This window comes from Primulina huaijiensis, chromosome 6 (assembly GCF_012295235.1).
Source record: "Primulina huaijiensis isolate GDHJ02 chromosome 6, ASM1229523v2, whole genome shotgun sequence".
Lineage (NCBI taxonomy): Eukaryota > Viridiplantae > Streptophyta > Magnoliopsida > Lamiales > Gesneriaceae > Primulina > Primulina huaijiensis.
The window spans coordinates 14,636,475-14,663,253 of NC_133311.1; the positions used below are offsets into that span (position 1 = coordinate 14,636,475).

General features: G+C 35.8%; 2 protein-coding genes across 3 annotated transcripts; both read right to left on the reverse strand.

Moving 5' to 3' along the window:
- Positions 1–11,414: 11,414 nt before the first annotated feature.
- Positions 11,415–21,006, reverse strand: LOC140979595 (calcium-dependent protein kinase 34-like). Its single transcript, XM_073445078.1, has 8 exons — positions 19,977–21,006; positions 13,354–13,497; positions 13,087–13,239; positions 12,819–12,934; positions 12,436–12,603; positions 12,226–12,353; positions 12,041–12,140; positions 11,415–11,752 (listed from the first exon to the last, which is right to left on the reverse strand). The coding sequence occupies exons 1-8, from the start codon at positions 20,656–20,658 to the stop codon at positions 11,648–11,650; spliced, it is 1,596 nt and encodes a 531-aa protein (XP_073301179.1). The 5' UTR covers positions 20,659–21,006; the 3' UTR covers positions 11,415–11,647.
- A 746-nt stretch (positions 21,007–21,752) lies between these two features.
- On the reverse strand, positions 21,753–26,677 carry LOC140979596 (rhodanese-like/PpiC domain-containing protein 12, chloroplastic). 2 transcript variants are annotated; one of them, XM_073445080.1, is made up of 9 exons: positions 26,353–26,675; positions 25,857–25,973; positions 25,559–25,650; positions 23,548–23,648; positions 23,346–23,456; positions 23,095–23,203; positions 22,702–22,752; positions 22,122–22,219; positions 21,753–22,005 (listed from the first exon to the last, which is right to left on the reverse strand). In XM_073445080.1, exons 1-8 carry the CDS (start codon positions 26,600–26,602, stop codon positions 22,139–22,141), a joined length of 912 nt encoding a protein of 303 aa, XP_073301181.1. In that variant the 5' UTR covers positions 26,603–26,675; the 3' UTR covers positions 21,753–22,005; positions 22,122–22,138. The 2 variants fall into 2 exon arrangements, with proteins under 2 accessions (XP_073301181.1, XP_073301180.1); XM_073445079.1 differs by lacking the exons at positions 21,753–22,005; positions 22,122–22,219 and adding an exon at positions 22,257–22,515 and having other exon boundaries at positions 26,353–26,677.
- Positions 26,678–26,779: the final 102 nt, after the last annotated feature.

Consider the following 26,779-nt stretch of genomic DNA (forward strand, 5'->3'; position numbering starts at 1 on the left):
GCTCCTTGACCGACAGGTTTTAGGTGTCATACGATTGACCCTAACAAAGAACGTGGCGCATAACGTGGCAGATGCCAAAACCACGGAGGAGATGATGACCATTCTATCAGACATGTACGAGAAGCCATCGGCAAACAACAAAGTACATCTCATGAAGAAGTTATTCAACTTGAAGATGGGAGAAGGTGCTTCGGTGGCAAAACACATAAATGAATTTAACACGATTGTCTCCCAGCTGACATCGGTGGACATCAAATTTGATGATGAGATTAGGGCACTTATTCTTCTAGCGTCTTTACCAGACAATTGGAAACCGATGCGGGCAGCGGTTAGCAACTCTGTTGGAAAAGGGAAACTACAACTTAATGATGTTAGAGATCAAATCTTTGCTGAAGAAGTTCGCAGGAAAGACTCGGATGAAGCAACATCATCGAGATCTGCTCTAAATCTTGATAACAGAGGAAGAGGCAGGAGTGGTGAAAGCACTTCCAACCGATGGCGGGGTAGATCCAAGTCAAGAAATGGAAAAGACAAAAACATCTTTGAAAAGAATATGAAGTGCTGGAGCTGTGGTGAGACTGGTCACCTGAAAAAGAACTGCAGATCAATGAAGAATAATGCCAATGCTGTCGCTGATGAAGTACATGATGCTCTGCTATTATCCATGGAAACCCCCGTTGATTCTTGGGTTATGGACTCGGGAGCTTCGTTTCATACCACTGGTGATCGCGATGTATTTGATAATTACATCGCTGGCGATTACGGAAAAGTTTTCCTGGCTGATGGAAAACCTCGGAAATTGTTGGTATGGGTGATGTACGGATGAAGATGTCAAATGGATCTGTCTGGAAAATCAACAAAGTCAGACATGTACCAAAATTGACACGCAATCTGATCTCGGTGGGACAGCTCGATGATGAAGGCCATAATGTGACCTTCGGTGATGGTTCGTGGAAAGTGAACAAAGGAGCCATGATTGTTGCTCGAGGAAAGAAAACTGGAACACTGTATATGACTTCCAGTTGCAGAGACACATTAGCAGTTGTGGATGCTGGAGCCAATTCAAGTCTATGGCATTATAGACTTGGACACATGAGTGAGAAGGGAATGAAGATATTGGTGTCAAAAGGAAAGCTTCCAGAATTAAAGACTGTTGAACACCAACTATATGAAAGCTGTATCTTTGGAAAGCAGAAGAAGGTGAGCTTTTCAAAAGGCGGTAGAGAACCGAAAGCAGCAAAGTTGGAGCTGGTTCATACTGATGTATGGGGACCATCTCCTGTGACATCCCTTGGAGGCTCGAGAAAATATGTCACATTCATTGACGATTCGAGTAGAAAAGTTTGGGTTTATTTTCTGAAAAATAAATCTGATGTTCACGAGACCTTTAAAAGATGTAAAGCCATGGTGGAAAATGAGACCAACTTGAAAGTGAAGTGCTTACGGTCTGACAATGGTGGAGAATATGAAGATGATGCGTACAAGAAATATTGTGCACAGAACGGGATCAAGATGGAGAAAACCATTCCTGGTACACCTCAACAGAATGGTGTAGCTGAAAGGATGAACGTGACCTTGAATGAACGCGCAAGGAGCATGAGATTGCATTCTGGATTGCCAAAATCATTCTGGGCTGATGCTGTTAACACTGCAGCATATATGATCAACAGAGGACCTTCGGTACCATTGGTTTACAAAATACCCGAAGAGGTTTGGAGTGGCAAAGAAGTAAACCTTTCTTTCTTGAAAGTGTTTGGATGTCTATCCTATGTTCATATTGATTCAGCAAACAGAACAAAACTTGATCCGAAATCAAAGAAGTGCTTTTTATTGGTTATGGAGATAATGAGTTTGGTTATCGTTTCTGGGATGACCAAAATCGGAAGATCATTCGAAGCAGGGATGTAATCTTTAATGAGAAACTTCTGTACAAGGACAAGTCAGACATTGGAGCTGGAGATGAATGTCCTGAAGTCAAGAAGACTGATGAAGTGCCATTGACAAATATTCCTGTGAATGAATCGAAAACCAGTAACCAGGAAGATGAAGAAGAAACTGCACAAGATGATGACCCACAAACTCCGGTGATTGCACTCAGGAGATCTTTGAGAACCATTAGACCACCTGATAGATACTCCCCTGCACTTCACTATATTTTGCTGACAGACAAAGGTGAACCAGAGACCTATGAAGAGGCAATGAAAAATGATGATTCAACCAAGTGGGAGTTGGCCATGGAAGATGAGATGGATTCACTGTCATCTAATCAGACGTGGGAGTTGACAGAACTTCCGCAAGGTAAAAAGGCGTTACATAACAAGTGGGTGTACCGGTTAAAAGAAGAGCATGATGGTAGCAAGCGGTAAGAGGCAAGACTTGTTGTAAAAGGCTTCCAACAACGGGAAGGAATTGATTACACCGAGATTTTCTCTCCGGTGGTTAAATTAACCACTATCAGGACTGTACTTGGACTAGTGGCGAAGGAAGACTTACATTTGGAGCAGTTGGATGTAAAGACTGCGTTTTTTCACGGTGACCTAGATGAAGAAATTTATATGAAGCAGCCACATGGATTTGAAGTACGGGGAAAAGAGAGAATGGTATGCAAACTTCAGAAAAGCTTGTATGGTCTCAAACAAGCTCCAAGACAGTGGTACAAGAAGTTTGATGGATTCATAAGTGAAAATGGTTTCCTAAGGTGTCAAGCTGATCACTGCTGTTATGTAAAAAAGTTTGACGGTTCTTATATCATACTACTGCTATATGTAGATGATATGCTGATAGCTGGAGCTTGTCTGGAAAAAATTGATAAACTCAAGAAAGATTTATCAAAGGAATTTGCCATGAAGGATTTGGGTGCTGCAAAGCAAATCCTTGGAATGAGGATCTTTAGAGACCAGGTGAAGGGATTCTTGAAGTTATCTCAAGAAGAGTACGTGAAAAATGTGGTTAGCAGATTTAATATGGATGAAGCAAAATCTGTGAGAACTCCTTTGGCTAATCATTTCAAACTAACCAAAGCACAATCACCATCGACGGAGCAGGAGCAGGCTTATATGAATAAGGTTCCTTATGCTTCTGCTGTCGGAAGCCTCATGTATGCAATGGTGTGCACAAGACCAGACATAGCACATGCAGTGGGAGTTGTGAGCAGGTTTATGAGTAATCCAGGAAAGCAACACTGGGAAGCAGTTAAGTGGATTCTCAGGTATTTGAAAGGTACTGCTAGTTGTTCTTTATGCTTCAGGAGATCAAAATTTGGCTTACAGGGTTTTGTCGATATCGATATGGGTGGTGACCTGGATGGCAGGAAAAATACTACTGGATATGTGTTCACATTAGGTGGTAGAGTTGTAAGCTGGGTGTCTAAGCTGCAAAAGATTGTTGCGTTTTCGACTACTGAAACTGAGTATGTTGCAGTTACAGAAGCTAGTAAGGAGATGATATGGTTGAGATCCTTTCTGGAGGAATTGGGTCAGAAGCTTGAAGATAGCACATTATACTGTGACAGTCAGAGTGCTATTCATTTNGTTCCTTATGCTTCTGCTGTCGGAAGCCTCATGTATGCAATGGTGTGCACAAGACCAGACATAGCACATGCAGTGGGAGTTGTGAGCAGGTTTATGAGTAATCCAGGAAAGCAACACTGGGAAGCAGTTAAGTGGATTCTCAGGTATTTGAAAGGTACTGCTAGTTGTTCTTTATGCTTCAGGAGATCAAAATTTGGCTTACAGGGTTTTGTCGATATCGATATGGGTGGTGACCTGGATGGCAGGAAAAATACTACTGGATATGTGTTCACATTAGGTGGTACAGTTGTAAGCTGGGTGTCTAAGCTGCAAAAGATTGTTGCGTTTTCGACTACTGAAACTGAGTATGTTGCAGTTACAGAAGCTAGTAAGGAGATGATATGGTTGAGATCCTTTCTGGAGGAATTGGGTCAGAAGCTTGAAGATAGCACATTATACTGTGACAGTCAGAGTGCTATTCATTTAGCAAAAAATCCTGTTTATCATGCTAGGACGAAGCATATACAGGTTAGGTACCATTTCATCAGATCAGTGCTGGAAGATGGAGTCTTGATGCTGGAGAAGATTCCTGGAAGTAAAAATCCAGCCGATATGCTCACGAAGACGGTAACCATTGACAAACTGAAGTTGTGTTCAATTTCAGTTGGACTGCAAGAATAAATGAGGAGATAAGAGCTGCTGCAATAATGATGTGAAGACGTGATTGAAATCAAGTCTTCAATTGGGAGAATTGTTAGGTGAGATTTTAATAAATGTGGACGGGGCCCACATTTATTAAAATATTAAAAATAACAAATCCCACATCGCTTTATTTACAAAATTGAATGAAGGAATTTAGTTATAAATAGAGCTCAATTCCTTCAGTTATTGTATCCCAAAATCAAAAGTTTTTTAGCTTTGATAAATAGAGAGTGCATAGAAAAAAAGAGTGTATTTTTTTCTTGAGTGCGGGAATTCTCTTGTGTGAGTTAGATAAATTATTTTCTCGGTATACTCGGGTTGAGAGTGTGAGAAATATTGAGTGTATTGGTGTATACACTTGTTGTAATATTTCTTCCAGTTATAAAAGTTGCAGTGCTCCGTGGACGTAGCCTATATTGAGTGAACCACGTAAATCTTTGTGTTCTTGTTGATTATTTTATTCCGCAAGTTTTGGGGTACTATTATCATCTTGGTCGACATCGTTTCGGTGTAATTCCCCAATACCATACACCCTCTTGGCAGGGATATGACTCTGCGGTACTAGAGCTCGCATATTCTATAAAAAAAAAACAACGTAAGAGCAGGAAAAATATATACATAAAGCATCAGTTTTAGTACATATCCAGCAATGAAATATCATTTACATGCATGGAGGAGTATTCGTTTCCCATGCAGATTATGATACAAGTTCGTATCACCATGTTTAAACTATTTTTTTCCCTGCTACGGATTGAGAACAAATACTCAGAACGACCAAGATCAAGATTCTATCAATTAATATATTCCATAATATGAAATTAGTCCCTAAAATTCACATCAATAAACTTCTAAATCCAAATACCATTTCACAATGAAGTTCTTTCATGACAAATCCTGGATTCTGTCTCTAAATCTATCTCATGCAAGTTGTTGAAAAGATTTATATTGTGAAGAAAAATTTTGAATACCTATCAATTCCCGTGGATTGTGGTTGTAAACATTAACACTACTGATTGGGGCGTATGGTGGAACCCGCTGGTTATTGATCTTCTTCTTCAAAAATTCGTTAATCAGCACGTGGTCTTCCGGGACGAAGCGAAACCCCAGCGGAAGATGAAATGGAGCATAACTTCGTCGCCTTGGCCCACACATTTCGTCAAAAATACTTAAATTCTTGAAAGATTGCTTGATGATTTCACTCTGGATTTAATTTCTTGGAAAAGAATGCTAATGCATATATGCAAGAGTCACAGTAAATTTGTATATATATTTATATGTGTGTATCATGTATGTATAGATTGATGATTGATATAATCAATGAGGCAACTGCTAAGTTTTCAGAAACCGCTTTGAGAGGCAAACGGAGAATGAATCAAAGGGAAGAACATGCATGAACGATTAATGGCTGCAAGATTCATATATTAATTCATGAGTTAATTATCAATCCACCAAATATTAATTTGCTCGAGTTTAAATTAAACAATAATATGGGAAATTGGGTCATTTTAAAATGATTTATTTATTAAGGAAGATATATAGATTTGTATTGATTTTACATTCTTGAATAATAAAAAAATTTATAAAAGTGGGAATTAATTAACTATACTAGAAACATTTAAATTTAATTTTTGACAAACTATATAAAATCTCAAATATTTATATGATGTAGTTAATATGAAAACTTATTTCTATTTAATCCACAAAAAGTAGTAAATAAAAAATTAATTTAATTATAAAAATTAAAATTCATAACGATAACTAACTATAATGATAAAGGAAAAATGATTTGTCTATTAACTTGTTCAATTTTAAGATTTGACCCATTAAGTTGTCAAAATTTTATTTTGGTACACTAATTTTTAATTTTAGGCTACAAATTTATGATGTGACATATGATAAACCATCAATTTTCGATGCCGAATAAGCATTTTCCTGTAGATCGACAATTGAACTAAAATAATTGAAAATTAAAAGTTAGTGTATCATAAACAAACTTTGAAAACTTAGGTTGTATTTGGACGAAAAGGATTTAAAGCTATAGATTTCAAACCTCTCTTTAAATCAAATCATTCTTTCCGACTCAATTCTCCTATCCAAGCGCAGTTAACCTTATTATACCAAAACAAAGAATGAACAAGTTAGTAAAGAAAAACCATTTTCTTTTTTAAAAAAGTTGTTAATTTAAACTTTTAATAGTGTATTGCCCAAACCAGGAGTAAGTTGTATTATATAAATTTTGTAATATGATATTTTATACTATATTATTAAACTTGACATGTCATACCAAATTAAAAGGTGTAAGTTTCAATTATTCCCAGAGTGAGAATTTATCTATGTATCTATACTTCTATACTATATTATTAAGTTTGAAACCTTTAGAGTAACTAACTTTTGGTGTCATGGTCTATTTTACTAATTATATATATTAATAAAGTGTTAAAAAATTAATGCAAGCCACATGTAGTCTAGCGGATAAAGTTTTTGTTTTTTAGGCATGAAGTTGTATGTTCAATTTCTACTTGAGTTTTTTTTATTCCTTTCTTTTTCTATTTATTTTTTAAATTTATATATCAAAATTAGAGTGTAGCCACTCACTATTTCTTATAATTACATTTTGATCCTCATTTGAATATAAACCAAATGGATTATAAAAAAATATCGTAAAAGCACGCAACACGTGCGTCGATGCACTATTTGTATTTATAAATTTATAATGTAATGTACCCTTCGTGCTCTGTTTGGAAATAATTAACGATTAATAGTTTAAAAGAAGCTGAAATGTTTTTGTTTTTGTTTTTGTTTTTTTTTGGGTTCTATGGGTCAATGATCCGGTTAATTAAATAAATTGGAGCAGTCTGATTCATCAGTTCTCGGTTTAATCAACGGTTTGGTCCGATTTTAAATAACTATGATTTAAACCATATAATTAAAAAAGAAAAAAGGAAAAAGAAAAGAAAGACCAATGAATCTCGATTTTGTTATCATTTAATTTTTTGCTTAAATCGATGTTTTTCTTTTTTCTGCAATTTTATTTTATATTTTCTCATTTATATGATTGGATAATAATGCTGATCAAAATTATAAACTTCTCTATCTCCTCCCAATACATGAATAAAGAATCAAAGGTGAAATACCGACTTGTCGCCGTTCTGGTGGGAAAGTCACTACTGGCCGAAGTTAATTGGGGCTTTTTACAAGATCACTGTTGAAAAATTTCATATGATGATGCTAAGTAATCAAGCAAGCAAACTTTGAATTCAAAGCCAGCTAAATTTGAATTGAAAGAACACCTCAAGAGTAAATAATCAGAAGATCACACAATTCACCCATTCAATTTCCTTCGACAACTTCAAGAGTCGTGTTCTGAGTGATCTCCACACCATTGAGAGTCTAGTCAAGATGATGAGTACAAATCAAAACACTATGGCTCCATTTGGTACGTGTGATGGGATAAGTAAATGATTAGTAATTAGAATGATTAAAAAATGAGAGATATGGATTAATAGTATGGTGGTATAAATAAAATGGTGTTTGGTATGATTTTAAAATGATTGATTAATTTTGTAAATTTTATTGCAATGACCAAAATGCCCCAAATGTTAGTTAAATATATATTCTTAAAATAATTGGATAGATAATTAAATATTTATAATTATTACATTTATTAAAATTAATTTAAATATATTTATTAAAAATAAATTTGTAAATATGCATTTCCTTTAATAATTAAAATAGCAATAATATTTTGAATGTTAATGTTAAATAAAGTTTAGAAATAATTACAATATTATTGTTTTTTAAAAATAATTATAAATATTTTTAAAATAATTTGATAGATAATTAAATATTTATAATTATAATTTATATTTATTAAAATTAATTTAAATATATTTATTAGAAATATATTTGAAAATATTACGGTAATCATTAAACAAAATAAATTAGAATTTAATAAATATTTTTTTCATGAAAAAATTAATTAACAAGATTAGAAATTTATAAAAATTAAATTTAAGATAGATTTGCATTACAATTTATTTTCTTTAAAATGATTGAAAATAATAAAAATATATGAAATTAATTTATAAAAAAATATAATAAAAATTTAAATTTTATATTAATTATTAAATTTTCACTAATTTTAATTTTCATATTATATTAAAGAAAGCAATTCAAGGGTATTATGGTCAATATACAATCTTATCATTATCACTATTCAAAATTATACATTATCACACCTTTGAGGAGGGATATTTAATCACACAAATAACATAAATAATGAGGGCTTTCAATCATGATCAAGGGCCTCCATGTTAAATTAAAAATAAACCAAACATGAGATAAAAGATGATTATTTAATAATCATCCCCTTATCATGGCTACCAAACATAGCCTATGAAGACTCAAGCCACCCATATGAATTCCAAGTTGTTAGTACAAATCACTAGAATAAAGACTCATATTGATGCACGGCTTGATCATTTTCAGACCACTCTTGGAAGCCAGTTGCAGAAAATTCTTCAATATATGCAGCGTGGTCATGTAAAAAAAAAAAAGAAGATTATTGGAAGAAGTTAGAAGATCAAAAGAGAAGGGTAGAGGGAGCCAAGTATGAGGAAGTAAAGAAGGAAGAAGACGGTAAGAGATTTGAAGAAGAAGAAGAAAGAAGGAAGAATAGAGGTGGTGGGAATGGTTCAAGTCACATAAGATGATTTATTTTTCTTGTAGGTGTAATATATTTTTAATTTTCTTGCACTAGAAACAATGTTATTTCATTTAATCATTGAAATATATTTTCTAAAGTTGTCTCAATACTCAACTCTTTTTCAATGTAACAATTGTATTTATTCTTGCAATTAGGTTTTGTCATCACCAAATTTTGGTGATAATAAAATAACATCAAGTTATTTCAGGATCCAAGTATATTTTTAATATATTTAACAACTTTCTTGGTGGACTTCATGATTTCGAACTGGTGAAAGTCGAATTTCAGTTCATGCTCCTAAGTTATGTCAAGTCGCAAATTGACTTCAGATAAGTTGCACTTGATATTCAACCGCATATCAAAGCAAAAAAAAAGGCTGATGAATGAAAATAATAGACCATATTTTATTACCTATAAGGTTTCATACGTTATGTCTAATAAACATCAGTCAGAATTGTTTATTAGAAATAATTTTATTGAAATACAAGAAATAATTTGAAAACTGTCTTGGCAATTTATCAAGAGAGAATCAAGTTACCTTTATTACATGAAACATATATCCAGATCCAAGACATATCACTTCTACAAAGAAATCAAAGTCTTATACTGGAAACAAAAAGAAAATCTTTCTAAGGAGATAAAATAACAAGTCATGGGTTGAGTAAAACACATGTTCAAGAAATCCAACCGACACCAAAAACTTTTGCAAACAATATGAAAGCTTAGAAGTCTGGAAGGATGAAACTAATATTTGATATTACAAGACTAAGAAATCAATTCTCGTGGAACAACCTATGATAGAAATCTACCAAAGAATGATAAATATCGGATAATTGAAGGTATAAATTAAAGCAATTTCAAGAAAAGAATCTGGTCAATTGATTATTGTACAAGCACGCAACACGTGCGTGACTGCACTAGTATATATTATCGCAACGAGATTGTTAATATATTTCCCCTACAGATTTTGTGTTCAAGCTTCACTTAATCAGATTTTGTATTGAAGATTCACTTAGGAATAGAGAGAGAATCAGCTGCATGCGATAAATTCGAAATTCGAAATTTGAATTTATATTCATTTAAAGGATAAGAGATACATTTTTTTTTTGCCAAAACTTGTTTTATTTGGAACATAACAATTAAATTCTAATATTTTTTTTTCATAATTTAGACACATTTTGCTAAGTTAATTGTAAAATATTTTTAGGTTGCCGTAATATAATTACGTCAACTAATACAATTTTTTTTTGCTCATTCATCGTGTTTGGATTTTTTTTTTCCCTCCTTATGAGTTTGTACCTCAACATAAGATTGATAAACATTATTATTTTGATACTTCAGGTCATACATAGCATGTGTGTGAAATTTCACCTTAGATCTTAGACTTTTGGCTAAAAAGATTTTATGGAAAATTACAATTTTCGTCACATATATTTTTCTTTTCTACAATTTTGAATCTTTATGTGTCAAATTTGAGTCTTAATCCTTCCACCATCTCACTCACGTGTACAATACTAAATCAGTAACCCATTAAAAAAATATTAAAATAACCAAAAGTTGAAAGATATATGACTAAGAACCAATGTCGCCAGTGACCAAAAAATTATAAAGACACAAACGTTCATATAATGAAAAATACAGTTTTGCTAAGAGTTTATCCAATAACTATGTTAATTATCAAAGGCAGCATTTTGATTTTTTTTTTGCTATCTGCATGCTCTCATGAAAAGGCGCTCTCAAATGGAGATTTTTTTGTATATTTCAAGAAATGGACAGAGATTGCATACTTGCAAAGTTTTTATATTCTCTTTCCTAACAGCCACAGGTACTGGACGTACATTGTCCGGAGCAGCATTGCTGAACTGGAAACATAAACAAGTTTGCGATGGAATTGGTTTCGAAATTGATGCATCTAAATGGAATTGCATGCACACATTCTAGAGATAGAGTTTATCTTTCTGTACTGCTTCTAACCTTAGACTTCTATGTCATCAAGAATTTTTCCACATGAACCATAATCTTCCATGTAACGAAGACCGGATGTTGTTGGAAAAATTATTTGCTTTTGTGTAGAAAGTTATTTTTGACATCACGTTCATGACCCGATTCTAAGCTTTCAGTTCATAGGTAATTTCCTCTACAACTTGAACTAATTAACATGGATAAGACATTTGAACTTGCACTATCAGAGGCCTTCTCCAGTTAAAGGACTCAGAAAGCTGTCTGTAAGTATAAGAGATTGAAATTTGTATTCCTGCATAATTCTGCATGTATCCAAAGATTAACAGATACAACATCGATTTATCCTGAGGAATCTTGTTTATGTTTGATCGTCAATCTGTTAGAATAAATATCATAGCTAGGACAAATAAATAATCTGATCTTGAAAGGAAAGAAAATTATCTCCTGTCACATTTCACAACAACACAGTTTGCAATGCTTCTTTGAAGGCCCCTAGTTGATGAAAAACCATCATAACCTGAATGTGATACTTACTAATGTGTACTAATGTTACAATTCTCTCGATCACCCGAATTAGGGACCTCATTCGGAGATCATCAAACCTTTTCCCCTCTATTTTGTTTAAGCATAATTGCTTCGGTACCGGTGATTTGTATTGAGAGTTGTAACTTGTAAGCCAATCATATTCTCTTTAGTGAACAAGTAAAAAGAAATGGATAAAATATAATGAGATTCTCCATCATATCCTTACAGTTGGAATGATGTGATACTATAATCCGAAGACACCGTCTCTTCTCTTCTTGGGGTTTGCTGCTGCTTCTGGATTACCTTTCTTCATCATTGCCACAAACTCTTCATAGTTAATATTCCCATCCTGCGTGTAAATGTTAAAATAAACTTATACACGGCACATTGTCGAGAGGGACTAAGACATTGATACATGGCTATTTAAGCTGTCATCACGCATAAAATTTGTATTTTTTCCCCATTTTGGGGGAGGGGCAACAGCCAAGTTTGTCTCGCCGCTGCGCACGCCTCTTGGTAATTTGTAATATTAAACTACATGTCTCTAGTAATAGTTACGTTAAATTGCGTAACTTTCATATAAAAATGAAATGAAGATGAGGATTCACCAAGTTATATATCAGAAACAGGTGCTTACATTATCAGCATCAACTTCAGAAATGATTTCCTTTATATCCTTTTCATCATTCATTCCATATTCTCTTAGAGCTTGCTCTAGTTCTTCTATCGTAATGTACCTGATCACAAGAAAATTCAACTAATGTTAAGAGCTCTGTTCAATCATTTTACAAGAAAATACAACGTTTCGTAAACATTAAGTACCCGCTATTATCTTTATCGAAATACTGAAATGCTGTGTAAAGATGTTCTTCTCTGTCCATTCTATTCATATGCATTGTTGCTGTGATGAATTCTTCGTAGTCAATCGTCCCATTGCCATCCGCATCGGCCTAATTTCCGTTAATGAACAACATTAGTGTAATGACAACATAAAATTTACGGTTAGCTTTACAAAATTTCTGAAATACTTACAGCCTCCATCAACTGTTTGACTTCATATTCAGATAGTTTAGTGCCTTGCTTCGACAATCCTTGCTTTAGCTCTTCAAGAGTTATTGTACCACTGTTATCTGTGTCCATGCTCTTGAACATTTGTTTCAATCCCATGATTTCTTCCTCTGATAAACAACCAGCAATAACCTGTTCATCCAAGATTCTAACAGCATGTCAGGTTCCATCTTCCCTAAAAGATTACAGTTTAAACAGAAATGACCCAAAAGTAATGGAATTATTCCAATACAGGAATATCGAGAGTTGACTCCCCTAAACCGGAAAATCTTGAAGTCGACCCGTCAACTAGTTTCCTGAGTCTGCTGTTTTGTCACAAGTTTTGTAAAGAAAAAAGTATAATTTACCCGGAGTGCGACTTTCTTGAACTTATTCATGGCTCTGAATTGTTTCAACCTATTCAAAACAGCATTATCAAGTGGCGTATCAGGTGCCTCTCCATCTTCTTTGATCCATGGATGATCTGAAAAAAGTAGAACAACATTTTAGGATGATCTTCTACCATATAATTTAGTAATTATGTACTTTATAATTCCGAGGTGTTAAATCTTTTGCGCAAGACTTAATGGTATAGCATAGTGATCAGAGTATCTTTAGCAATTTAACCATGCGTACTTAGCACTTGGAATGCTGTCAGCCTTTGCTTCGGGTCCGAATTCAACATCTTCCTCACAAGATCCTTTGCACCATTTGAAATGGTTGGCCAAGGATCGCTTGTAAAATCAACATGTCCTTGAAGAATGGCATTGAAAATTCCATTTTCAGATTCTGTACCAACCAAATTCCCGTTAGAACTTCAAATACTATTCCGGCGACTGCTGAATCGAAAACTAGAATTCTGCTTTATTCAAGTAAACCCAAGTTATGAATATTGTAAATTACCAGCCCAGAAAGGAGGAACTCCACATAGAAGTATGTACAACATGACTCCAACACTCCAAATATCAGCCTCTGGCCCATATTTTCTTTTCAACACTTCTGGAGCAATGTAATATGCACTGCCCACAATGTCTTTGAATTGTTCTCCTTTAATTCATAGATAGAATGAGATTTACACATGCTGTTTTCAAGGTATTTCGTACTAGGAATACTAGCATTTTATAGGACATCCATCTTTTGCAAAATAATTCATAAGCATAATCACCATCCAAGCCTTAGCTCTGGTTTACTTGCATAGTTCTTCTTCATTATACTTTCCTGAAATTAAACTCTCGATCATCCCCTAGATTACTTAATTTATACTTTATAACTCTGGTTGATTTAATTATTGTGTCTCGCTGGTTTGTTTGAATATACTGTCTCTTAGAGTTATTTTTGAAGATCAATGCGTGAATCATCACAAACGTGTGGCCTTAATCGTGCTTCATTTTTCCTTCGACATGTCATTTTTTGTTATGTTTGTTGACTGGGGTATTCAAATGTGAGAGAAAAACAAGAAGAAAACAAAGAAATGGTTTTGTAGAGGCAAGTGTTGAACACTTTCTCCTTAAGAAGAATTTGCCCTCACAATGTGCTTGAGTTTTGTGGCAATCTTCTCCCAAGATACAACTACAACTCTTGAATAATGAGCAATCAAATATTCAAGTTCTTTCACAAGGAAATGAAGAAACTCTCTCTTTTTGTTTATAGTTAGAAGAAGATATACAAAATGATGTATGTATGTTTGATTTTCAAAATATCAAATATTTAATGTTTTCAAAATGAAGAGACATGATCTTTCATTCATGGGGATGTCCCTTGGCCATGGCAACTGATCACAATCATCAAACAATGCCAAGGAAATGAAAAAATATCAGAAAAATCGAAGGGACACGAAAAACAGCCGAAGGGGCGCGCCCCTGCGCGCGCAGGTCCGCGCGCATGTGCGCGCCTTCCACTGGCAAGCGCGCGCACCCCCTGCCACTGTTCACAACCGAATTTTTTTTTTTCCGATTTTCGTCCTTTACATGTTCCGACTACTCGTTTGAGTTTCTTTCAACATTTGATGAACTCGTTTCGAGTTTAATTCAGAACCACCGAACTTAATATTCGTTCATTAAGCTTCGTTTTTCTTTTCGAATTTTTCCAATCAAACACATTGATTAATTTGCTTAATTTTCATTCATTAAGCATCAAAATTTTCCAACAATCCCCCACATGAATGAAATTAATGCATGAATGCTCGTGATGCATAAGAGAGAGTATATACGAAAAATTATCACATCAGGAGAGGTGGCTTTTGGCTTTGAACCTTCCCTAGTGGAATACAATCGGATTTACTAGGCCACGAAGTGAACGTGATGTCTTGAACTTCTTGGCGGTTCATGTAAACCCAGACAACTGTACCCACATGATAACCTTTCTTCCATTTCCATTTGTTTTATCGGTTGTGTCCGTTTTGGCCATGGAACACATCTTGGCTTCATACGTGTTTCATCGAGGCGGCCCGTCCTCACACGTACATAGGTGATCTCCTTGTAAAAGGGTATCCTACTTACCCCGCTTTTGCAAGCTACGGAATCATTAAAAGTACAATACTTAACCTCACTACCTTTGTAGGCAACTTCACTCATCGTCTTAGGAATGAGGAGTGATTCCTCAAGTTCTCATAATTTAGTTGTCCCATTGAACCAAGATCTTGGGATCTCCAATCAACAAGGTTGGGTTGCCATTATGAAAACTTTATTCGGTAGGTTTTAAACCCATTCCTCTTGACAGACAGTACATTTGATCTCTATTTAATGCTTTTGTAAGCGGATCCGCTAAGTTATCCTTTGATTTAATATAATCAACAGATATAACTCCATTAGAGATCAACTGTCGCACAGTATTATGTCTTCGATGAATATGTCGAGACTGGCCATTGTACATACTGTTTTGTGCCCTTGCAATTGCTGACTGACTGTCGTAATGTATCATGATTGCTGGCACTGGACTTGTCCAACACGGAATATCCTCTAGAAAGTTGTGAAGCCACTCAGCTTCTTCTGCAGCTTTATCTAGCGCTATGAACTCCGATTCCATAGTAGATCTAGCAATGCAAGTTTGTTTCGATGACCTCCAAGAGACTGCTCCCCCACCAATGCTAAATACATAGCCGCTGGTGGATTTGGAGTAATTGGTGTCAGAAATCCAATTTGCATCACAGTATCCTTCAAGTACTGCGGGATTCCTTGTGTAATTTAGTCCATATTCTGAGGTGTGCTTTAAATATCTAAGCACCCTTGTCAATGCCTTCCAGTGTGCATCACTAGGATTACTTGTAAACCGACTTAACTTGTTAACCGCACAAGCGATGTCAGGTCTAGTACAGTTAGTGATGTACATAAGGCTTCTAATAATTCTGGAGTATTCCAGTTGGGAAACTGGTTCTCCACGATTCTTCGCCAAATGGACATTTACGTCTATAGGCGTTTTTACTGGAGTAGAGTCATAAGCGTTAAACTTTTTCAACACTGTTTCTACATAATGAGACTGAGATAGGACTATTGCTTCTGGAGTTCTAAAGATTTTAATCCCTAGAATTACATCAGCAATACCCATATCTTTCATATCAAAATGTTTTGTCAACATTTTCTTTGTACCCTTAATCAACTCTTGGTTGTTCCCCAGTATTAGCATGTCATCCACATATAGACATACTATCACATAAGATTCTCGAGTGCCTTTAATGTAAACACATTTGTCACACTCATTAATCTTAAATCCATTTGACAATACTACCTTGTCAAATTTTTCGTGCCACTGCTTGGGCGCTTGTTTAAGTCCGTATAGTGACTTAATTAAACGACAAACTTTTCTTTCTTGTCCTTTAACTATGAAGCCTTCAGGTTGCTCCATATATATTTCTTCTTCAAGTTCACCATTTAAGAATGCCGTTTTGACATCCATTTGATGTATCTCAAGGTTATGCAAAGCTGCAATAGCAATGAGCACACGAATGGATGTTATTCTTGAAACTGGTGAATACGTGTCGAAGAAATCATGTCCTTCTCTTTGTCTATAGCCTTTGGCCACAAGCCTGGCTTTGTATTTTTCAATACTTCCATCAACTCTCATTTTCTTTTTCAATATCCATTTACATCCCAATGGCTTGGTACCTGGTGGAAGATCCACTAGTTCCCAAGTATGGTTTTGCAATATGGAATCCATTTCAGAGTTGATGGCTTCTTTCCAATAGGGAGATTCAGGGCTAGCCAGAGCATCTTGTATGTCCTTTGGTTCATTCTCCAACATAAAAGTATGGAAGTCTGGACCAAAGGACTTTGAGATTCTAGCCCTTTTGCTTCTTCTTTGCTCTTGCTCTTTTGAAGAGCTTTCCAATGGTATAGCAATTTTATTTAGAGTTGGATCATGTGTAGGTACTTGACCTTCATGTTCCGTCTCAAGTTTTCTCTTGCTAGAACCATTTTCTTTCCTCTCTTTACAAGGAAATATATTTTCAAAAAATACTGCATTTCTTGACTCAATTGTCATGCCCGTATTCATTTCTGCATTTTCAGATTTGTGCACTATAAACCTATAGGCACTACTATTATGTGCATATCCGATGAATATGCAGTCGACCGTCTTTGGTCCAATTCGCTCTTGTTTAGGCTTTGGTATTTCAACCTTAGCTAGACACCCCCACACTTTAAGGTACTTGTAGGAAGGCTTATGACCTTTCCACAATTCGTAAGGTGACTTGTCATTTTTCTTGTGGGGTATCTTGTTCAGGATGTAATTAGCCGATAGTATTGCTTCCCCCCACAAGTTTTGGGGTAGTCCTGAACTTATTAACATAGCATTCATCATATCTTTTAGAGTTCGATTCTTTCTTTCGGCAATGCCATTCGATTGTGGTGAATAAGGTGCAGTAGTTTCATGAATTATACCCACAGATGTGCAGAATTCATCAAACGGTGCTCCGTATTCACCCCCCCTATCGCTTCGAACCCTCTTTATTTGTTTGCCTAGTTGATTCTCAACTTCGGTCTTATAACATTTGAATGCTTCAAGAGCTTCATCTTTCGACCTCAAAAGATATACGTAACAGTACCTTGTATTATCATCAATGAATGTCACGTAGTATCTTTTCCCTCCTCTAGTTTGTACAAACTTTAAATCACCAAGATCGGTGTGTATTAGTTCTAGAGGAGTTGTACATCTTTCAATCGAGTGGTAAGGCGCTTTGGTCATTTTTGCTTCAACACATATTTCGCATTTTTGTGTTGGATCGACGTTGTGTTTAGGCAATAATTCAAGTTTCATTAAACGTTGCAAGGTATTAAAATTTATGTGTCCTAAACGAACATGCCATAAATGAGAACACTCAAGCAAGTAAATAGAAATTTTTCCTTTATTACTTTCAACAACATTTTGACGTATAGCCATTACATTCAACTTGAAAAGGTTCTCATCGAGATATCCTTTTCCAATAAAATGACCACTCTTTGTCAATACAACCTTGTTAGACTCAAATACTAGTCTAAACCCATGTTTGACCAACAGAGACCCCGACAAGAGGTTCTTTCTTATGTCTGGTACATGAAGTGCATCAACAAGGGTTACTTCCAAACCCGATGTCATCTTCAATACCACATTTCCGGTGCCCACCACCTCAGACGTAGCGGAGTTCCCCATGTATAGTTTTCTCCCGGTCGATGGAGTGTATGTGGAGAACATCCCCTTGTTGGCGCAAATGTGTCGAGTTGCTCCAGTATCAACCCACCACTCATTGGAGTTTTCAACCAAATTCGCTTCCAAAATAACTGCAGACAAATCAAGTTGAGAAAAATCAAATGGTACCGACCTTTCTAGAACAACGTTGACTTGAGGATTTCCCTTCTTTGGCTTCCTACAATCCTTAGCCATGTGATTTGGTTTTCCGCAGTTATAACAAGTGCCTTTGAACTTCTTCTTGTTTGGTGGTTGTTGGCCTTGTTGTGGTTGCTTCTCAAACTTCCTGTTCTTTCCTTGGAAACTCGATTCAACAATGTTCACTCTTGCTGCCATCTTACTTTCCTTGGCCTCGGTGCTCTTGTTGTCCTCTTCTATCCTCAATCTCACAATGAGATCCTCCAATCCCATCTCCTTTCTTTTGTGTTTCAAATAATTCTTGAAGTCCTTCCACAACGGAGGGAGTTTCTCGATCAATGCAGCAACTTGGAAGGACTCGCTTAGACTCATTCCTTCCACATGAATCTCGTGCAAGATGAGTTGTAGTTCTTGCACTTGACTCATCACGGATTTTGAGTCCACCATCTTGAAGTCCAAAAATCTCCCAACAATGAACTTCTTCAAGCCCGCATCCTCCGCCCTGTATTTCTTATCAAGCATATCCCAAAGTTCCTTGGCGGTCTTGACTTGACAATACACATTGTACAATGCATTGTCAAGTCCATTGAGGATGTAGTTTTTGCAAAGAAAATCACTTTGGTTCCATGCATCCAAAGCGGCCCTCATGTTGGTGTCCGTCTCGTTTTCAGCAACGGTGGGAGGATTCTCCTTCAAGAACCTTGACAAACTCAAGGTTGTGAGATATAAGAGCATCTTTTGTTGCCATCTTTTGAAATCCGCACCAGAAAATTTTTCTGGTTTCTCTCCTTGTGCAATGGTTGGATGTGGTGTTGTAGATGATGATGCCATTGAAAATCTTCTTGCAAATGATCAAAAATCCAAAATTCTTCTTAAGATTGTTGACTGGGGTATTCAAATGTGAGATAAAAACAAGAAGAAAACAAAGAAATGGCTTTGTAGAGGCAAGTGTTGAACACTTTCTCCTTAAGAAGAATTTGCCCTCACAATGTGCTTGAGTTTTGTGGCAATCTTCTCCCAAGATACAACTACAACTCTTGAATAATGAGCACTCAAATATTCAAGTTCTTTCACAAGGAAATGAAGAAACTCTCTCTTTTTGAAGAAAGGAAGAAGAAGATATGCAAAATGATGTATGTATGTTTGATTTTCAAAATATCAAATATTTAATGTTTTCCAAATGAAGAGACATGATCTTTCATTCATGGGGATGTCCCTTGGCCATGGTAACTGATCACAATCATCAAACAATGCCAAGGAAATGAAAAAATATCAGAAAAATCGAAGGGACACGAAAAACAGCCGGCGCGCGCCTGCCAAGAGCGCTCGGCAGGCGCGCGCACATGCGCGCAGGTCCGCGCGCACCTGCCACTGTTCACGACCGAATTTTTTTTTTTCCGATTTTCGTCCCTTACATGTTCCAACTACTCGTTTGAGTTTCTTTCAACATTTGATGAACTCGTTTCGAGTTTAATTCAGAACCACCGAACTTAATATTCGTTCATTAAGCTTCGTTTTTCTTTTCGAATTTTTCCAATCAAACACATTAATTAATTTGCTTAATTTTCATTCATTAAACATCAAAATTTTCCAACAATGTTCATCTGTTCTTGAACAAACCTTTGTTTGTCTAATCATGCTCGTGCAAAATTTGTAATATTCCACAGTTGTGAATACCATGCATGCTGCAGAACCAAGAATTTATGAATTCTGCAGAAACCATTTTTTACCCTCTTTGTAGAATACAGAAAGCCCAAAATCTGTGGCCTTGAGCGGTGCATTCTCATCCTTATTCAAGAGCAAGAAATTCTCAGGCTTGAGATCCCTATGAATAACCCCCATGGAATGGCAGGTGTGGACAATCTGCACGATGGTTCTGAGCAACGACGCGGCAGCACGTTCAGTGTAATGCCCCTTAGCAATGATCCGATCGAAAAGCTCTCCTCCAGCACACAATTCCATCACCAAATGCACCGAATGTTTATCCTCGTATGCACCCTTAAGCTCCACAATGTTGGGTTGTCCTGTCAAATGGTGCATGATTTGTACCTCCCTTCTCACATCCTCGATGTCTTCCTTATTCGCCAGCTTTCTCTTTGCTATTGTCTTGCAAGCTAACTGTTCACCGGTATGTTTATTTGTACAGAGATGGGTTACCCCGAATTGCCCACGGCCAAGCTCTTTGCCTATGGTGTAGGTGGCACGTACGTCTTCCATGGGCCGACCAAGAACAGGGCCTATCGGGGTTGGCTTGGAGCGCTTGGGGGAGCGGTTTGGGGACGCTGGTGGGGGCGTTTTTGGAGGAGTTGTGGAAGGATTATGGGTGGATGGCCCTGCGTCTGAGGTCTCAACCTTCCCCACCTCATCCGATGGAGCATCCACGGTGGCGCTCCGGGAACAGCAGCTGCCCATGTTGTTAATGAATCAGTTATTCGGTTTTCAATGATTTATAAGGAAGAGAGTTCAGAAGAGGAGGGAAATGCGACAGACGAAGTGGCTACGGCCGTGGACTGGTGGCCGGAGCCCTGAGGAAGAGCAAAAGGAAAACTTTTTTGGGTATGTGAAAGAAATGAGATTGCTTTAGAAAGAGAATTAGCGCGTGCATGCATGCAGAGTCGGAAGAGCGAAGGGTTACAAGGTCGTGAGAGATTGAAGGGATATTTTGGTAATTTACTTTTTCATGATAAAATTGGTTTCAATGTAAGAAAAAACAAATCATCTCAGGCACGAATGGAGGGGAGCGATTTCAGGCATTTGTTTTGGTTTTCTGGTTGACATACTGTGAAGAACATTTAAAAAAAAAAAACAAATTAGTAAAGTGTTATATTTTCTTTTCCAATTCGAGAGATTATATTAAATTTTAAAAACGTTTTTTATATTTTTTATTTTATAAAAGATAAGATTATTTAATTTAAAATTTTAAAATATATATAAATATTTTTATTAGGATAATGTAGATATCGATTTATTAAAGATATTCAATGACATTTTTATTGAACCAAAAAATGACATGTTTTGTAATTTGGGAAAAAAAATTTATTTTTGGTTTATAAACAAACATAAAAAATTAGTTATTCTAAATTTAATAATAATGAACTAATTGGGTTAATTTGTTTGAATAGGTCTTTCATAAGACGATCTCACGGATCTTTATTCGTGAGACAGATCAATCATGTCCATATTTATAATAAAAAGTAATATTTTTTCGTGGATGACGCATATAAAATATCTGTTTCACAAAATTGATCCGTGAGCCTGTCTCACATGAGTTTTTGTGAGAAAAAATCTTTTATCACAAATCATATAACATCTTTACTTACACGGTTTAAATTTGTGACATACATGAAAGTTTCAAAAAAATATATCATTATCTTTGTATGATATATATTTTACAAATTTAAATATTGTAACATGAGATGTTACATGATTTGTTACAGAAGATTTATGCCTCTTTATGAGGGAGTAACCCTATATATTATATAACAAGGATATATAGGTATATAGATACTGGTCAATCAACAACTCTATCATTGAATTATTTGAGTCGCAGCGTAACCATTCGGCCGAAGAACAAGTTCTTCATATAGATTGATAGTACTAGTACCTCAAGAGACAGTACCCAAGTTAATGGAACAATTGTAGAGGATGTTCTCTTATGTTCTTCAACAATATTATCACAAGTCTGGAGCAAAGCCATTGAGATATTCTGGCAATTCTTGCACAGTGCCTTAACTTCCATTTTGGCCTCCGTACCAAAACCTTCTAACAAGAAGTTTCTCAACTCAACCGAAAACCTCTACGTTCTACATAATAATTGGATAATTCTTCCACGGGGACGATACAACATAAGGGAAACGAGTAAAAGAAAAACATAACTAGACGCAATGCAAAATTAGTAGGTTGGAACCGATGGATCTGCTTTCACAGCATATTCATGAATTCCTCCGGACACATTGAATACTCTCCTGAATCCCTGAATTTCAAAGTCATGGTACAGAAGAACTTAACCATTGTGCATTTATTGATACTATTATGGTCATGCACTACCAATATCAAGAAACAAAAGCAAAACTTAATCCTTCAAGGAGTTATATATTGTATAGTGGAGTTTTTTCCATGATTCAAATCAATTTTTTGACGGCGATTGGACTGGCAGAGTTGTATCAAAGCAGAACTTTATTGGCCTTACTTAGACTGTCCCAGGTCACATCCCAATCGTGATAGGGTCATGCTTGGATTAGGTCGGGGACAAACCTTGGGAGAGCCAAACTACAGCCAAATAGACAGTTATCTAGGTTGGATTGAGCGACATACAGCATCGACACATAAGAAGGGAACTAAACTGGAACCAGGGTTCTGGCCTTTGCCACTGCCCCCATATGGTCATGTTTTTTAGAGTGTAATCTACTTTCGCTTCCCAACATGCTATTTTCTGTAGAAATTCAAAAGAATCACCTGTGTCTGCAACCATTTGGCGACTTGCAATGACCGCATACCATGATGGCACTGCGTTAAAGTTTTAATAGAATAATAAGCAAAAACTTGTAATTAAACATGAAATCTGAGGGCAAAAACTTGTAACTATACATGAAATCTGATGGCAAAAATCAACAAATGGCAGGATTGCATTTAATTAAAAAGCCAATGATGATTTACTTTAGTACAAGTAAAAAGGTCATAACTGATGCATTCGGATAAAAAAAAGTACATGCAACTGATAATGAATATCAGGCATGCTGTCACTAATCTCAATAGCAACACAATAATAAAAACTAGTCGTTCATATCAAAATGATATTTCATAGCATATTAACCAGCGCACAACTTGGAACATATGTTTAGAACATACCAGGACGTATGTATCAATCTGAGGATCTAACTTTGTCAAAATTTCAGGTCCCCAGCTTCCAAACTGCCGAAGTGGAAGAACCTTGAAACCTGCCAGTGAAGCTTGGGCCCTGTATCAAGAAAACAAAATTTAAATTGTGATAACATACTATTTCCATAAAACGAAATGAGAAATCAGAGTCTAACAAGTTAGTTTCCTGAATCCTGCATTTTCTTCCTTGTTATTCTTACGATGCGAAAAGATTTGCTTACACTTCTTCAGGTTCTCGAACATCAATCAATTGGGCATCTTCAAGAAACGCTGGATTTTGCATTTTCTCATGAAACTCAACAGGTTGAATGTCTTCAAGTACTGATTCCTCCCTGTGACAGAAAGTGCAAAAATTACGATAAAAAGTATATCCATTCTCCCTCCAGAGTCTAGACTCGGTTTAAAATATATATTGAATTTTACCTCTCTGAGAGAACTTGCAACAAATGCCATCCAAATTTAGTCTTGCACCTTATAACTTTATTTAATGGAGCAGCAAAAGCGGCTTCATCAAATTCTGGCACCTGTTGAACTTTACTGTCAGGGTGCAATTTTTAAATGAAATCAGTGTTCTAAACAGCGGTCTAGGCGGTAGGTGGCCCTCGACCGCCCCGCATTTGTCTAAGGCGGTCTCTATAAGCGGTCCGAGGCTATTCGGCAGGCGAGCAGACGGTGGACGCGGTCAATAATTTTAAAATCCTAGTTAATTGTCAAAGTCAAATAATTTTAAAAACTCTATATATAATAAAAACACATCTCACTCTCTTTTGTATTTAATTTTGGTTTCAAGTGTCCTCCACCATCAACCACCACTGCCTCAAACCTCGTCCAGCCTCCGCCGCTATTATCTTGTTAGTTTGCATTAATATATATTTATTTTCACTTCATCTAGATTGTATCATATTGTATGGAGTTTTTTTATGCATAAATTTTATTTAATGTTATATATATTATGCAGAAGATGATTATTTGTAATTACAATGTATGATTATATATGATTACCTATTAAAAAATTGCTAAAAAAATTCAACCGACTAGGCAACTGAGACTGTCCCTGGACGCCCCACCACCGCTTCTCGCTATTTACAACATTGAATGAAATTAATAAAAGAAAACCGTGAAGACCACGAAAATCAGACTTACCTCGGACTAAAATTTAAAAAATCAGACTTGGTGCCCAAGACTTCGCTAATTTTGGAAAGATTTAGGCTGAATTATGGAAGAGATTTTTCGCTAATCATGGAATGATTTGCATCGAATTATGGAACTATTTAATGGCCATTAATAACACGATTTTGTGCAAAAATAAGAAGGACAAAACACCTATAAATAAGCCCTCAAATCCTGCGAAAATCACCCCACAAATTCTCTAGAAATTTTGAGCAAGTGCAGAGGCAGGAAGTAGGCGAAACGCTGCAGAGATTGATTCAAGTTTGAGCAAGCAGAAATCTGTACTAAGCAAAATCGGTAGGAGGACTTACGTTTTAAAATATAAATATATGTCTTAAATCGATCAAGTGTGTATTCTTTTTTCTATATTCTATCTAAGAATTCCATTTAAGCACTGTATGATTCGAGTTCGATATGGATAGGAATTCCGAAAGATGTTATGTTATGATATGGCCCCTACACGATGAGTATAAAGTCGTAATATGTCTCACCCCTTAGAAGACTAACAATTAGAGACTGATCAGTGAGACATGGAAAATAAAATGAAATATCAGTGCTATGTGATTATGTTTTGTACATGATATGTTCTGTAACGATATGTTATTTTTCGAAAATCATACGTATTTGTTATATATTGTCTTCGATTGACCATCGTTTGCTGAGTGTTTCTCCAAACACTCGTACCCCTACTTTCCCTCCCCAGATAAGAACAAATATTAGGTAGAGGAAGACGAACAAAATATGTTCTATGCTGGTGATGAAGAACAATTCGAGATTGACATACCTGTTTAAGTTTGTTATCGTTATTTGATTTCAGTTGTAGACAATTACTCATTCTATTTCGTTTGTTTGTTTGTTTTTTTTTTTGGAATTTTGCATTGTAAAGACAATGATTTTTATGTTATATTTGCTAAACAACAGTGGTGTCAAACGCTCCGGGCACGGGGGGTGTGACAAAAACTCAGCACCCAAATAAAATAATCACAAATCAAATAAATATGATTCTGTTTGATTGAGATATCATCTTGCCTTAGATACTTTCACTAAACAATATGAAAAATAAAACTACAGGTCAACTAAATAAAAGAGAGTATGGCTGATGATTCACCCTTCCAATACCCTCGCTTGATTTGGATTGCATAGGTTCGCAAACAATCCCATTGAAAGAAGTAAATAAAAATCAACATTAAAAAAACTATAATCTGAATAGATATTTTTATTTAAATGAAATAAACAGCAATTGAGATGCACACAAACAGCATACCATCTGCCCTCTTCTCACCCAACCAAGCATCCCACCTTCTTCTTTAGACGGGCATATAGAGTATTCCACAGCCAAGTCACTTAAATCCTCCCCTGAATGCAAAAAGTGATGTTGTCACAAAAACAACAAAATCGAGATAGAGCAAAAAGCTTTAACATTGTCTACATTTGAAACTTCTATCCGAAACAGAATCTAAGAAAGAAAAACACCAGCTGAACATTGCTCCTCCATTTCGCTACCGATTACCGAATCTACCAATTTGGACTCCAATTTAACGAGAACCAATGTAGAAACTAACCTTCAGCAGCTCTTTTCTGAAGTTCAAGCAAGAGGTCCTGATCATCTTCTTTGACAAGCAAGTGCTGCACCAATAATTCTCTGGCTTCTTTGGAGTTACTTTCAGTACCGAATGAAGCTGTAAAAAAAAAAAGAAGCAAAACCTGAACTGAATGAATGTATACGAATGCTAGCGCCATTATGATTACATACATTCATACATATATACGTATAACATATGCATATGTTTTTTGAAAGGAGAATGATATCTAGAAATAAGGATTGCATTAAGAAACGTAAATTAATTACACTAGAAAATGACATAAAATGAAAGATTACCTCCAATTAAAACCAACAAATTAACCAACACAAACTAATAAAAGGAACCAACATAATCTTACAACAATTGAAAAAGAACCCCAAAAAACCAAAACAATAGATAACTACAAAAATCAGATCTTGAACACAAACAAACATCGAAACGAAGAAAATGGTATTGGGCTCCATCAGTGACAAACCTGCAGCCTTAGGAATGCTACATTGACCGATCATTCCGGATACCCCACTCAATTTGGAGCTAAAAAAACTATAATTACGGCGAAAAACGGGCAGAACGTGAGTGATTCTTCGATGTAAAATAGACAGCGATGCCTGCCCTTGGGAGATGGGGAAGATTTGGTGATAGTTGAAAGCGGGCAGCAGAGCAAAGAGAGGTGACGGGGTTGTGAAAATACTTGGCGAGAGATGGCAAGATGAAGCTCTTAACATCGCTTGCTCTTCGAAATTTGAATCAGAGAATGGAGAAGAAGATGGGAGTTTTTCCAATTCTAACCTTTTTACCTTCGATTCGAGGTAACGCGACTTTTCTTAATCATCGCATATGTAAACACGAGAATAACATTTAAGATAAATTAATTACGCCTTCGAATAAATTAGAACGACATT